This window comes from Sparus aurata, chromosome 9 (assembly GCF_900880675.1).
Source record: "Sparus aurata chromosome 9, fSpaAur1.1, whole genome shotgun sequence".
Classification (NCBI taxonomy): domain Eukaryota; kingdom Metazoa; phylum Chordata; class Actinopteri; order Spariformes; family Sparidae; genus Sparus; species Sparus aurata.
The window spans coordinates 36876312-36891910 of NC_044195.1; the positions used below are offsets into that span (position 1 = coordinate 36876312).

General features: G+C 40.7%; 1 protein-coding gene across 1 annotated transcript in view; it reads left to right on the forward strand.

Moving 5' to 3' along the window:
- itgav (integrin, alpha V) overlaps window positions 1-15599 on the forward strand; it is a 44543-nt gene that overhangs the window by 19412 nt on the left and 9532 nt on the right. The window contains exons 7-22 of the mRNA XM_030429015.1: window positions 259-381; window positions 1039-1083; window positions 4420-4463; window positions 4582-4638; window positions 5469-5521; window positions 9293-9368; window positions 9555-9684; window positions 9814-9911; window positions 10019-10112; window positions 10201-10246; window positions 13351-13458; window positions 13555-13610; window positions 13697-13851; window positions 13935-14066; window positions 14206-14273; window positions 14386-14536. Coding sequence (XP_030284875.1) covers window positions 259-381; window positions 1039-1083; window positions 4420-4463; window positions 4582-4638; window positions 5469-5521; window positions 9293-9368; window positions 9555-9684; window positions 9814-9911; window positions 10019-10112; window positions 10201-10246; window positions 13351-13458; window positions 13555-13610; window positions 13697-13851; window positions 13935-14066; window positions 14206-14273; window positions 14386-14536 — 1436 coding nt within the window. The remainder of the gene's footprint in view (window positions 1-258; window positions 382-1038; window positions 1084-4419; window positions 4464-4581; window positions 4639-5468; window positions 5522-9292; window positions 9369-9554; window positions 9685-9813; window positions 9912-10018; window positions 10113-10200; window positions 10247-13350; window positions 13459-13554; window positions 13611-13696; window positions 13852-13934; window positions 14067-14205; window positions 14274-14385; window positions 14537-15599) is intronic.

The window sequence follows — 15599 nt, forward strand, 5'->3', positions numbered from 1 at the left end:
TGGTTCCTTTAATTATAACCTGTGTGTTTTTATAAACAGCCTGTGAACACAAATCACATGTTCTCTTTCTGTTCTCCTCCTCTTGTTATTCTTGTCCTGTTGTCCTCCTCCTGTTGTTGTCCTCCGCCTGCTGTTGTTCTCTCTCCTCTGTTCTCTAACGTTCTCCTCTGTTCTCTAAAGTTCTTCTCTGTTCTCTAAAGTTCTTCTCTGTTCTCCTCTGTTCTCTGACGTTGTCCTCCTCTCTCTGTCTGTCTCCAGGTCAGCTGATCTCTGATGATGTGTCGGAGATCTTCACCCGTGTGGACCAAGGCTTCATCACACCGTACGCGAACACACAGGCCACGAAGTCGGCCAGTGCTCAGTACGACGACAGTTACCTTGGTGAGCACACACGCACGCACGCACGCACGCACGCACACACACCACACACACACACACACACACACACACACACAGACTCTGGTCTGCTGCTTTAGTTTAAATCATATCAGTGTTTTGACCAGTTAGCCTTCTTTAAAGGATCCATCTGAACATGTGACTCAGTATAGAGACGTCCATGGAGCTGATAGACCAGCTGAAATCACAGATTGTCTGAAGTAATTCCAGCATGTTCTGAAAGAGCCGTTTAATAGTTTTTATCAATTAAGAAAAAGCAAATATTAATCAGAAATACACGAGAAGGTCAAAAAAGTTTTCTTTATAAAACCACAAATCACAAGTGAATGTCAGGTTCTTTCCAGTCTGAGCAGCAGGTCACACTCAAAACTCGACCTTTGAATGTTTAAACATGATGAAAAGAGGAGGGAGGACAGGCTGTCATACATGCAGTCAAAGATCATTAGTGCCTCAAGTCGTTCTCTTTGTACACGTTGAAGATGGAGAATGTGATAGTTCATGTAGAATGAATACTCGTATTTGTTTGTGACTCTGACATGTTCTTTAACATCCTCTCAGTCAGACTACCACAGTTACTATAACATCATGTGGATGAGTGTTAACCTGTGTGTGTGTGTGTGTGTGTGTGTGTGTGTTGATTAGGATACTCTGTGACAGTCGGAGACTTCAACGATGATGGAGTGGAAGGTGAGAACAGAAGTCACCTTCATATACATACTGTAACACTATATACAACACTGTATATGACACTATATACAACACTGTATATGACACTATATACAACACTGTATATGACACTATATATGACACTATATACAACACTGTATATGACACTATATACAACACTGTATATGACACTATATATGACACTGTATATGATACTATATATGACACTATATAGAACACTGTATAAGACACTATATATGAGACTATATATGATACTTTATATGACACTATATAGAACACTGTATAAGACACTATATATGAGACTATATATGATACTATATATGACACTATATAGAACACTGTATAAGACACTATATATGAGACTATATATGATACTATATATGACACTATATAGAACACTGTATAAGACACTATATATGAGACTATATATGATACTTTATATGACACTATATAGAACACTGTATAAGACACTATACAAAACTATGACACTGTATCTGACACTATATATGACACTATATATGACACTGTATATGATACTATATATGACACTATATATGACACTATACAAAACTATGACACTGTATCTGACACTATATATGACACTATATATGACACTGTATATGACACTATATATGACACTATATATGACACTATATATGACACTGTATAAGACACTATACAAAACTATGACACTGTATATGACACTATATATGACACTATATATGACACTGTATATGATACTATATATGACACTATATATGACACTGTATATGACACTATATATGACACTATATATGACACTATATATGACACTGTATATGACACTATACAAAACTATGACACTGTATATGACACTATATATGACACTATATATGACACTGTATATGATACTATATATGACACTATAAATGACACTATATATGACACTGTATATGACACTATACAAAACTATGACACTGTATATGACACTATATATGACACTATATATGACACTGTATATGATACTATATATGACACTATATATGACACTATACAAAACTATGACACTGTATCTGACACTATATATGACACTATATATGACACTGTATATGACACTATATATGACACTATATATGACACTGTATCTGACACTATATATGACACTATATATGACACTATATACAACACTGTATATGACACTATATATGACACTGTATAAGACACTATATATGACACTGTATAAGACACTATATATGAGACTATATACAACACTATATATGATACTGTATAAGACACTATATATGACACTATATATAACACTATATATGACACTGTATATGACACTGTATACGACACTATATATGACACTGTATACAAAACTATGACACTATATATGACACTATATACAAAACTATGACACTATATACAACACTGTATCTGACACTATATATGACACTATATATGACACTATATACAACACTGTATATGACACTATATATGACACTGTATAAGACACTATATATGAGACTATATACAACACTATATATGATACTGTATAAGACACTATATATGAGACTATATACAACACTATATATGATACTGTATAAGACACTATATATGAGACTATATACAACACTATATATGATACTGTATAAGACACTATATATGAGACTATATACAACACTATATATGATACTGTATAAGACACTATATATGAGACTATATACAACACTATATATGATACTGTATAAGACACTATATATGAGACTATATACAACACTATATATGATACTGTATAAGACACTATATATGAGACTATATACAACACTATATATGATACTGTATAAGACACTATATATGACACTGCATATGACACTATATATAACACTATATATGACACTGTATACGACACTATATATGACACTGTATACAAAACTATGACACTATATATGACACTATATACAAAACTATGACACTATATATGACACTGTATAAGACACTATATATGAGACTATATACAACACTATATATGATACTGTATAAGACACTATATATGACACTGTATACGACACTATATATGACACTGTATACAAAACTATGACACTATATATGACACTATATACAACACTATTTACGACACTAGGGTTGGTGAAAAAAATGTAGTATTGATTAATCGCGATTCTAATATTGACGATTATGAGTTGATTATTAAATTTCCAAAGATCGATTTAAAAAAAAAAAAAAGAAAACTTTTTAAAAAAAAATTTTTTATTGTAATACAAACTGGAGTCGTCCTCTTACTGGCTTCCGCTACATGGTCCACAGTCTGGAGCCAAGATATGTTATTCCATCCCGGAGCTTTTTCATGCTTAAATCGATTCCAAATCATTACAAGGAGAATCATTTCCGTGCAAGAGTCCCTCAACTCTGCTCACAGGGTAGCAATAATGTGCGATGCCTGGACATCCAGAGCTACAGTCTCATATGTGACCGTTACAGCTCATTATGTCAGCAGTTAATGGAAGCTAATGTCCTACATACTTCAGACGAGAGCTATGGATGATAGCCACACAGGCACAAATATGTGTGAGTTTCTCAAAGCAATGGCAGACGAGTGGGGAACAGAGAAACACGCCCTGGTTCTCGTCAAGTACAATGCTTATAATTGAAGGTGCTGTGAGGTATTACTCAAAAGAGAAGTAAAATAATTCAGCAGCTGACTGAGGTTAAATGGAACATCAATAATTGTTAATAATCGAAAATTGAATGGATAATCATTAATAATCAAAAATCGATTTGTAATCGAATTGAGACTTCAATAATCCGAATCGAATTGAATTGGGAAATTGGACTGATTACCCACCCCTATACGACACTGTATATGACACTATATATGACGCTGTATATGACGGTATATATCACACTGTATATGACACTATATATGACACTATATATGACACTGTATATCACACTGTATGTCACACTATATATATGACACTATATATGACACTATATATGACACTATATATGACACTGTATATCACACTTTATATATACATGTCTGTCCGTATCCACTGGAGTTCAAACTGTCAGACATGATTTCTGATCATTGGCTGTTATCTATGATTTTACAAGCAACATCAGAGCATACTAGTACTAACCTAAAAACTTTAGTTTTGTAAATATGAATATGTGTACACAGAACAGGACAGGAGAATAACAGAACTGTTATTGGCATTATTAGATCAATAGAGATGTGTTTCATACTCCATTAGTCAGTCCATTAATTGATGAGTCAATCAACAGAAAGATGAAAGCTTTAATTGTTATTTAAAACATGTGTTCACCTTTCCAAAGATTATGTTACTGGAGTTCCTCGAGGGCAGAAAGCACTGGGCTATGTAAGTGTCACGCACACACACACACACACACACACACACACACACACACACACAATCACTCACACACACACACTCTTACACACGTGCTAATGTGTGTGTGTTTTATTGGATGTTTCAGGTGAACATCTTTAACGGCCTCAACATGGACTCCATGGTGAACTTTACAGGAACTCAGGTGAGTTTTAACACTGAGGTTTGATTTGATAAAGAGCTGTGATTAAGGTTTATTAGATTGTGTGACCACTAGACTGCAGTCAGGATGAGGAACATCATGAACATCTTCTCTGTAGAGACAGACAGACGGACAGGAGGAGAGGCTGTCATCATCACCCTTAATGAGCTCCTCAGGAAGTGGGTCAGGCTGAACTGTGTAGCCACAGCGTCAAGTGATGCACTGCGGCCCACAAAGACCTGTTCCCTTAAGATAACCCTGAAAGAAGCGTCAAAACAGTCCGACAACAGCAGCTCAGAGACCACAGATGTCCTCTTAGCTGTTTGTTAAAGGAAGTCATAGGCCACAGTGAGTCACTAACAATGTGTATGAGGCTGATCAGGTGGGGTTGGTGGTGGTGTTGGTGGTGTAGCTCCTCCTGACGAAAATGCACAAACTGAATTAATCAAATACGATGTTTAAGGAGACGACACACAGCAACATGGAGGAATAGCAGTGTTACAGAACCTGTTGTCTGACGCCTGCTGCAGTTACTCTGATTATAGCTCATGAAATGTATGTATGTGTAAATAACATGTTTACATTTGTGTCTTTTTCTGTTTTGTGAAGAATTCAGTGTTTGGAGAATCCTTTCAATGTTTCAGTTTCCTCCTGCTCAGTTAACAGATAGTACAACCTACATGGTTCTGTTGGTGTCTGTCAGTGATGTGGTTCAGAAGTCATTTCATCAGACAGTTGGTATTTCAGTCCAGTGTGTCTGTCGATAAGCTGACTCAGTAGCACTGCATCTGGATCACTTTAATGAACCCTCCTCTCTCCTCTCCATGTTGTAGATGGCTGCCTACTTCGGCCATTCAGTTGCTGCCTCTGATGTCAATAATGACGGGTGAGTTTGTCTGACTCAGCAGTTTATAGTCTGATGAGCTGCTGCACACTGACCAGGGCCGTCAAAGAATATTATGAATTAGAATATATATATTCCAATATTTAAAAAAAAACAGAGATTCGACTGTGAAAATTAATATTGGACTGTGGAAAAAAACACATCAGCGGCTGCTTTGCGATTGGGCGCACTGCATGACGGGTCAGGGAAAGGTCACAGGAGTCGCTCGTGCACAGCGTCACTCACTGCTGAAAGTGAGATGCGACAAAAACCATGGCAGATGCAGATGGCAGAGAGAAAAACAAAATGGCAGCAAGTTCAGAGCCCAACTCAGCAGCAGAGAGAGTGGTTTGGACTCCAAGCTACCTAAAAAGCCCCGTTTGGAAATACTTCAGATTTTGGTCAGTAGACCCCAAAAATGCAGAGCCTGGTGATAAAGTTGTATGCTAGCTGTGTAAGCTACAGTTAGCTTACCATTCCACCACTAGCAACATGAGGGCACATCTTGAAAATGTGCACACAATGAGCATGCCACGATGTCTGGACCTCCAACTAAACAGCCACGTCTCACCGCCCGAATCAAGCTCTTTGTCTGCAGCACGACAAGAGGCGTGCACGAAGAAACTTGCTTCGTTCATATGCAGGACATGAGGCCGATCAGTATCGTTGATGGCACGGGCTTCAGAGGGTTTTGTCAAGAATTGGAAGAAGGGGACCGTATCCCAAAAATACCTATACAAGTAGTTATGTCTGGTTGTATTAGTCTGTCCTCCTGTTACTGACATAATGCGCAAATATAGATCAGGGTTCGTACGGGTGCTTGAAATCCTTGAAAGTACTTGAATTTCAATGTTGCGTTTTCAAGGTCTGAAAAGTGCTTGGATTTTAGTTTCAGTGCTTGAAAGTGCTTGACATTATAACTCTGTGTCTTGGCAACATTGAGATCAGACTGGATAGTTTTCCTATTTCAAGGAGAAATAAAATCAGTGTGTGTGTGTGTGTGTGTGTGTGTGTGTGTGTGTGTGTGTGTGTGTGTGTGTATCATCACACATGCAGCCTGGTAACAATAGAGTAGGACGGCTGAGGAGAAGGTGAAACTGATGCAATTTGGACTGATGACACATTCGATATTAATAAACTTTAATGAATAAGCGAACAGCTTATAAAAGTTAATGTCAAAAAAGAAAATTACAGGGTGCTCTCATGTCTCTTTGTCTCGCTGCAAGTGTACCTGAAGAACGTGGCTTCACTTTTTTTGGATAAACTCTGTGTTCTCCTTTAATTTCTAAAGTTTTTGCTATTATGAAACATCATTTTAGATGTTTATAGCATAATACAATGTATATAATTGTGATAAAAAATGAAAATAAATAATCATGAGTATATATATTCCTGTAGATATGTATTTTACCCCAGCGATAAGGTGCTGGAAGATTTTGTAAATTACCCTTAAAAGTGCTTAATATGTGCTTGAATTTGACCTTGAAAAATGTGTACGAACCCTGATAGATATTCGAATGGTTTGAACCTATGTGGGTTTTTTCTTAGAGTGAATAGTCAAACGTCATTTTGACCACCCGCCTTAAAGACGACCCGCCCATGGCCGCCGTTGCCCCACCCATTGGCCTTGATGCCCCGTGAAAAAAAAATCATTGTACGGCCACAGTGGCCCGGTCAGCGTAGTGTTCTTGCCTTGAATTACACCCGAGTGCACAGTAGTCACTCACAGTAACTTCAGTGAGTCCGCGGTTCGCGCAGGTGGAGTCTCATCATCACATCGATGATCTCACGTGAAAGCCTCTAAAACAGCAGCAACATGTCAACACGGAAGAACGAAACTTGCAGCACAGCGAGCGAGCTCAGCCGGTTTTGTTATGATATGTAGCTGACTTATGTGGTAGGATTTAGTTCGGTAAAGTTGGAAACATATTCGAACTTCCCGGATCAATAACTTGTAAGTGAAAAATTGTTAAAACACAAACAACCCCTCTTTCCTACCGTAGTAAGGAAGACAATGAGCTACAACCATATTTGGTTGGACATTAACTCTGGTCTGTATGGTCAGCCGTCTGTGAGACGAGGGCGCAGGGACCGTCTACAAAGTGCAACCCCGAAAAGACATACTACAAAAAATATTCAATAACTTCACTATTATTCAGTGTAGTGTCACCACTCCAAACATCAGTGGTCACTATACAATTTTTGAAAAAATGTGCTTTGGCATAATTTTGGGGAATTTTTATTGGGAGAAATATTCAATAACACTAATATTCAGTGTACTGTCACCAAAATCACCTAACCCTAACCCTACTTCAAAAACTGTTTTCTAATGTAACATTAACTTGATATTGGTATTTAAAAATGTTTTAATACATAATCCATGTCTTCATGTCTTATTATAAATTAGGATGTTATGGTATCAATTTGAAAGGTAAATCATCAAATTTGACTCAATGGCCTTTGTGCCCCTAAAAAAAAAAAAGTGAAGGCCAAATGGCCTCGCCCCTAAAATGACAAAATTCCCACCCTGCAGACAGGAGGACAGACAGGAGGACAGACAGGAGGACAGACAGGAGGACAGACAGGAGGACAGACAGGAAAACAGACGCTTCTCCTTGTATACTGCGGTATTGTTATCCTCATAAGTGTCTAAAGACAGTTACAGCTACTGTTGTTCGGTTCTGTAACGTTGCTTTGTGGGACATTTCTCTGTGTTCAGTTGAGTGAAGGACCAATGTAGTTATCAGACTGTAGGATCGACACGCCCTCGATACGAGAAGCCGGCTTATCCGTTCTCACTGGTTTGGTTTGCCAATAATGCACCTCCAGAGGCGGATCACTGCCGGAGTGAAATTTCACCCCTCACCACCTCCGAGAGATTCACACAGAGACGGAGGCGGAGAATTGGCGCAGGATCCCCGCATCCAAACGGCAGTGTGACTGGGGCTAGTGATACACCCCAAGTGTGTGAAGGAGTGGTACTGCAGGTCCAAATGTGTGAAGGAGCGGTACCGCAGGTCCAAATGTGTGAAGGAGAGGTACCGCAGGTCCAAATGTGTGAAGGAGCGGTACCGCAGGTCCAAGTGTGTGAAGGAGCGGTACCGCAGGTCCAAGTGTGTGAAGGAGCGGTACCGCAGGTCCAAGTGAGTGAAGGAGCGGTACCGCAGGTCCAAATGTGTGAAGGAGAGGTACCGCAGGTCCAAATGTGTGAAGGAGAGGTACCGCAGGTCCAAGTGTGTGAAGGAGCGGTACCGCAGGTCCAAGTGTGTGAAGGAGAGGTACCGCAGGTCCAAGTGTGTGAAGGAGAGGTACCGCAGGTCCAAATGTGTGAAGGAGAGGTACCGCAGGTCCAAGTGTGTGAAGGAGAGGTACCGCAGGTCCAAATGTGTGAAGGAGAGGTACCGCAGGTCCGTCCTGCTCCAGTAGACTCACTTTGCAATAAAAACTCTACGCACAACCAATTCTCTTTTTTGTTTTCCACTAACTGGACAATTTTTTTACTACCCATATTTATTATTACTTAAATAGCAATATACTGCTACACTCTTTATAATTACATGTTCATATTGTACAATATTTTATGTTTATATGTTTATACAAGTCTATTTTATTTCTTACCTTTTTACTATATGGTTTATTTTTTTACTATTATTATTGTTTATTGAGAAATGTCTCCATTTGCGGGACAAATCAAGGAATTCTGATTCTGATTCTGACCTGTGTGTGTGTGTGTGTGTGTGTGTGTGTGTGTGTGTGTGTGTGTGTGCGCGCCAGTGTGGTGGATCTGCTGGTTGGAGCTCCTCTCTTCATGGACAGAGGCTCAGATGGAAAACTGAAGGAGGTGGGACAGGTAGGACACACACACACGAACACACAGGAACATCAAAAAGATGGCAGGGTGGCAGGTTAGCATGCTAACACACTTAATGCTAACATGGTGACACTATAAACATCACACATTTGAAAATTAAAGGAAAAATAACTAAATTAAAGTATTATCCTACACCACCTCATTGTGTGTGTGTGTGTTCTCCAGGTGTCAGTGCACCTCGGTCGGGGTGGGTTCTCCTTCCACCCTGCTCAGGTGCTCACAGGGTCCGAGAAGTATGCCAGGTACGGCTCTGCCATCGCAGCACTGGGAGATCTGGACAGGGATGGATTCAATGGTAACACGCACACGCGCGCACACATACACACACATACACACACACACACACACACACACACACACACACACACAAACACAAACACAAACACACACTCTGACCTCAATTCTCTTGTCGTGTCTCCTCCAGATGTGGCCATCTCTGCTCCGTATGGAGGCCCCGATCATCATGGTCTGGTCTACATCCATAATGGCCGCCCTCAGGGGCCGGACCCCTCACCTTCACAGGTAAACACCACCACCAGGTCACCAGGTGACATTTAATATAAGTAGTCAGATACATCTCAACAATACATACATTGTGTGTGTGTGTGTGTGTGTTTGTTGTCTGTAAGGTCCTACAGGGTAAATGGGCTTCGAGCTACATGCCTGCCAGCTTTGGATACTCCATGACTGGAAACACTGACATCGACCAGAATGGTTACCCAGGTACACACACACACGCACGCACACACACAAACACATACAGCAGGGATGAACTGCTGCTGTGATTAAAGCTGCTGGTTGTGTCTTTCAGATTTAATAGTGGGAGTGTTTGGAGCAGACAAAGCTGTTTTATACAGGTAAACCTACTGTGTGTGTGTGTGTGTGTGTGTGTGGAGTTTAATGAGTGGGACCTCCTCTGATATCAAAGACTTTCTGTTTCCTTTCTCACTTTAATGATGCTTAGAGCAGATTAACCCCTTCACTCCTGAGACGTGTTCACTCATTGGTTGTTAATGCAGGAGGCGTTGTATTGATCATGTATTGATCGTGTATTCAGTTTTTTAAAATATTTTACAAATTTGAAATCATCACAGTTTTAGTTTTAAGGATTTTGGTGTGTGTATTGCGCGAGCTAGAGTTGAGCAGCTGGAAAACTGGAGAGAAAATTCTGAATCCCACATCTTTTACTTCACATAGACAATGTATGTATAGAAATGTAGGAAATCTTGTTGGCTTTTAGCTGATGGTCTTATATCAGATGTAGGACTTACAGTTTTGGCTCTAGAAGCCTGAGAGCGACAAGAACTCCAGCAACTCCCCCATAAGCTGCAATGTTAATTTTGAGCCTAAATTTCTGGATGAGAGCAGACAGTACCTGTTTTATTTCTTGCTCTGGTGCCCTCATTTTTCACTCTAAAGAAATAAAAAAGACATCACAGAGTTGACAGCAATGTCTCCTGTTACTCAATATATATAATATATAATATTTGGGCCATAACCATAACACTTTTTTCAAAACTCGCAGGGGATTGGTAAGCATTTTCCCATTCATTCTTATGGGGACATTTTCAACACTCTGCTCCTGCTCCAGCATATGTGCAACTAAAGAAACTGTTCACCTTTTTAAGCTCTTTCATCCTTCTTACTTTTCAGCTTTCTGCCTTTTCAGCTTTTTTCAAAAATTCAGTCACTTCAGCAGTAGGGGTGTGCCAAAATATCAATACTACGATATATCGCGATATTTCGTCTTGAGGTACGTTATCGATACACTGGTGCCAAATATAGATATTTAAAAATGTAAAAAAAAATATATATTTTTTTATTTTATTTATTAAAATTCGGAGGACAGCTTTATCTTTATTCAAACATAGGTATACAACCAAATAAAATTAAAAAAATGGCTTAATTAGCTCTGAAACCCACACATATAGATATTTAATGATAGTTGTAGTCAGTGTGTGTGTTAAGAAGAGACACTGTGCAATACACTCTTTGTTTACTTGGCTGTCATTCATGTGAATCGTATCGTTGGCTAAATATTGTGATATATATCATATCGTGAGCTGTGTATCGTGTCGTATCGTCAGATTAGTGTATCGCTACAGCCCTATTCAGCAGTCAGCATTCACACCGTAGGAAATGCAAATGTTTCACACATACAAAAATTTCACAGAATGCTCTCAAGACTCTCATAGTTCTACCATATCATTATTTGAGTGATAGCAGTTATTGTTTTGCAGAGAGGAGCATGTTAATGTGAGGTAAGCCTCAACTGAAATCACTATAACATCAACTCTCACAGTCCATTACCAGGACCAACCCGGTTACCATCACCGTGTCACCCGAGATCAACTGAGCCAACACAGATTGACAGATTTATCAATGAGTCAGTTTAATGCGCACGCACACACACACCATGGTTGCCAACTCTCCCGATTTTTAACCCTATTACCCATGATGCTCCTGGTCAGTAATTTCTCCCGTTAATCTCCCAATTTTACTGTGAAGGAAACAAGTGAGATTGTGGGGGATATTTGTCGCAGTATCTGGCAACCCTGGCCTGCCTGCCTGCCTGCCTGCGAGTCAAGCCGGTGACGTGACTCAGTCACTCGCTGAAGGCAGTGATACGCCAAGTAGTGTTGATACTGCCAGGAAATGATAAGAAGAAGAAGTCACTCGCTGGTGGCTTCTGTCTTCCCGCTCAGTTCAGCTCCTGGACAGAGATGGATAGAGTCAGAGAAAGAGTGAAAAACTGAAAAATAAAAAAATAAATATGCGTCCAGATTTAACACAGCGTGGACCGAGACCTTCCTCATTAGAGCCAGCCGGTGTAGTACCCACCATGCTTTTTGTAAGGCTTTAGGGTTACTTTACTTGCCATTTTGATTTTTAGTGGGATTTTGAGGGAGGAAGGATGTATCTATTTTTAATTTGATGTGTAAATACTGTGTACTAAGTGCATTGCAGTGTAACCGCCTTATTATTTAGCCTTCTGGTACTCATTTCAACAGTGCTCATTTTTTCATTGTCCTCAATGGTAAACAGAATCCTTTATTGAATATAAAAGAAACAACATTTTCAGAACAAGGTTCCTTCATCAGGTTTAAAATACAAGGCAAGAAATGATGACAATTTATATGCACACCTGGCGAAGGAACCTTGTTCCTTGGGCCGATACACCGAATAAAAAAATCTCCCTATTTTTCAAAAACCAGTGTTGGCAAGAATGACACACACACACAGCCATGCTTAAGCGCGCACACAAACACACACAGTATATTTCCCAACATTTTTCTTCATCTTTTCATTTATTCAAGCCAGGAACTCTGTTTAAATATTTCAATCATTAAATCAGTTTGATTCAGAGTATTTTATTCATTTTCACTGTAACATCTCTTCATACTCCATCAGCTGCTTTTCAACACAAATTCAAGCTTGCATTGCAGTTTGGCTCAAAGTTTCTATTCTATTTTTTTTTTTTTTTAGAGGCATAGACACCTTTATTTGACAGTAGATTTGAAAGGGGAGAGAGATGGGGGTGTGACATGCAGTACAGGTCTTCGGGGTCCACTGTGTTGGTGGCATGCGCTCTAACCACTCGACTACCTGCGCGCCCATATTCTATTTTTAATGCTTCATTCTCACCCAACTATTAGGAAGCTTCATTACCTTCACATGGCTTCAAATGAATTAAAGCAACCAATTCAGTTTGGCTTTAGCTTTTTAACAAACCTGCATTATTTAACAGTTTTTAGATATTGTGTACATTATTAAAAGTTTTCACAGATGGCCATCTGCATTTGGCTTCAGCTGGTCAACAGGGAGCATTCACAACCGCAAGTTCTTCAGTTAGCTTGCAGCATTCACACTAACTAGAGAAGACAAGTTCTTGTAGTTATTAAAGATTATTTTGTTCTTTTAAAATGTATTGTTTTGATATTTATTCTTTATTATGTGTCAGAGCTCGTCCAGTGGTTAGTGTGAATGCCACATTGGACATCACTCCTCAAATCATTAACCCAGAGGAGAAGGCCTGCACAGTTCCTGGAACCAGCACTATGGTGTCCTGGTGAGTTTACACGTGTTTACACAGATACATCTCTGTTCCTGAACCGGTCCGTCCTGAGCAACTGACAGTAATCTCATGAGATGTCTGTGTTTTCAGTTTTAAGGTGAAGTATTGTCTGAAGGCCAGCGGGCCTGGAGCCCCACAGACCCTCAGTGAGTCTCACTCACACACACACACACACACACACACACACACACACTCTCTCTGATTGGTCTCCTATCTGATTGTCCTGCTGAAGGTTTCCGTGTGGACCTCATGTTGGACCGCCTGAAGCAGAAGGAGGCAACTAAGCGCGTCCTCTTCCTACACGGTCGGACCTTCCAGTACTCCAAGAACATGATGGTGACGAACGGGAAGACGCCGGCCTGTGAGGAGCAGCACGTCTTCCTGAGGGTGAGGAGGTTACACGAGTCAGGAGGGAAAGAAGGAGAAACTGACTGTCGGAGGAGTTTGATGTGTAAACTTGTGTTTCTCAGGATGAGTTTCGAGATAAGATCACTCCGATCTCCGTGGTGATGGAGTACAGTCTGGACTATAAGCTGGCTGCAGATCGGACCGGACTGCAGCCCATCGTCGACATGTCCGCCCCCTCCAACGTCACCAAACAGGTAACTATGTGTGTGTGTGAGAGCACTCACACTGCTGCTGCTGTTTTCTGTCAGTTCTACTGTAAATATTCTGTGATGTGTATATTATAACTATATAATATTACTTGTTTCTCACGTCTTCCCTCGTCCGATCATTCAGGCTCACATCCTGTTGGACTGTGGAGACGACAACATCTGTAAACCTGACCTGAGGCTGTCGGTGAAGAGGTGGGAGACGTCCCTGCCCACTTAATACCTTCATTTAGCAAAGTGACAATGTTTCAAACCTCTCAGATGAAATCCTACAGTTAGAAATGTTTACGTTACTTTGTTGACATAGCAACCACCAGCAGATCTACATCGGTGACGACAACGCTCTGACTCTGGAGATCAGCGCAGAGAATCAGGGCGAGGGAGCGTACGAGACGGAGCTGCACGTCTACCCGCCACAGCAGGCCGACTTCACCGGGGTCGGAGCTGTGCACAGCCAGGTAACTACACCTACACCCACACCTGTACCCACACACATAGCTACACCTGTACCTACACACATAGCTACACCTGTACCCACACACATAGCTACACCTGTACCCACACACATAGCTACACCTGTACCTACACACATAGCTACACCTGTACCCACACACATAGCTACACCTGTACCTACACACATAGCTACACCTGTACCCACACACATAGCTACACCTGTACCTACACACATAGCTACACCTGTACCTACACACATAGCTACACCTGTACCCACACACATAGCTACACCTGTACCTACACACATAGCTACACCTGTACCCACACACATAGCTACACCTGTACCTACACACATAGCTACACCTGTACCTACACACATAGCTACACCTGTACCTACACACATAGCTACACCTGTACCCACACACATAGCTACACCTGTACCTACACACATAGCTACACCTGTACCCACACACATAGCTACCCTGTACCTACACACATAGCTACACCTGTACCCAACACATAGCTAAACCTGTACCTACACACATAGCTACACCTGTACCCACACACATAGCTACACCTGTACCCTACACACATAGCTACACCTGTACCCACACAATAGCTACACCTGTACCTACACACATAGCTACACCTGTACCCACACACATAGCTACACCTGTACCCACACACATAGCTACACCTGTACCCACACACATAGCTACACCTGTACCCACACACATAGCTACACCTGTACCTACACACATAGCTACACTGTACCCACACACATAGCTACACCTGTACCTACACACATAGCTACACCTGTACCCACACACATAGCTACACCTGTACCTACACACATAGCTACACCTGTACCCACACACATAGCTACACCTGTACCTACACACATAGCTACACCTGTACCCACACACATAGCTACACCTGTACCCACACACATAGCTACACCTGTACCTACACACACATAGCTACACCTGTACCTACACACATAGCTACACCTGTACCTACACACATAGCTACACCTGTACCTACACACATAGCTACACCTGTACCCAC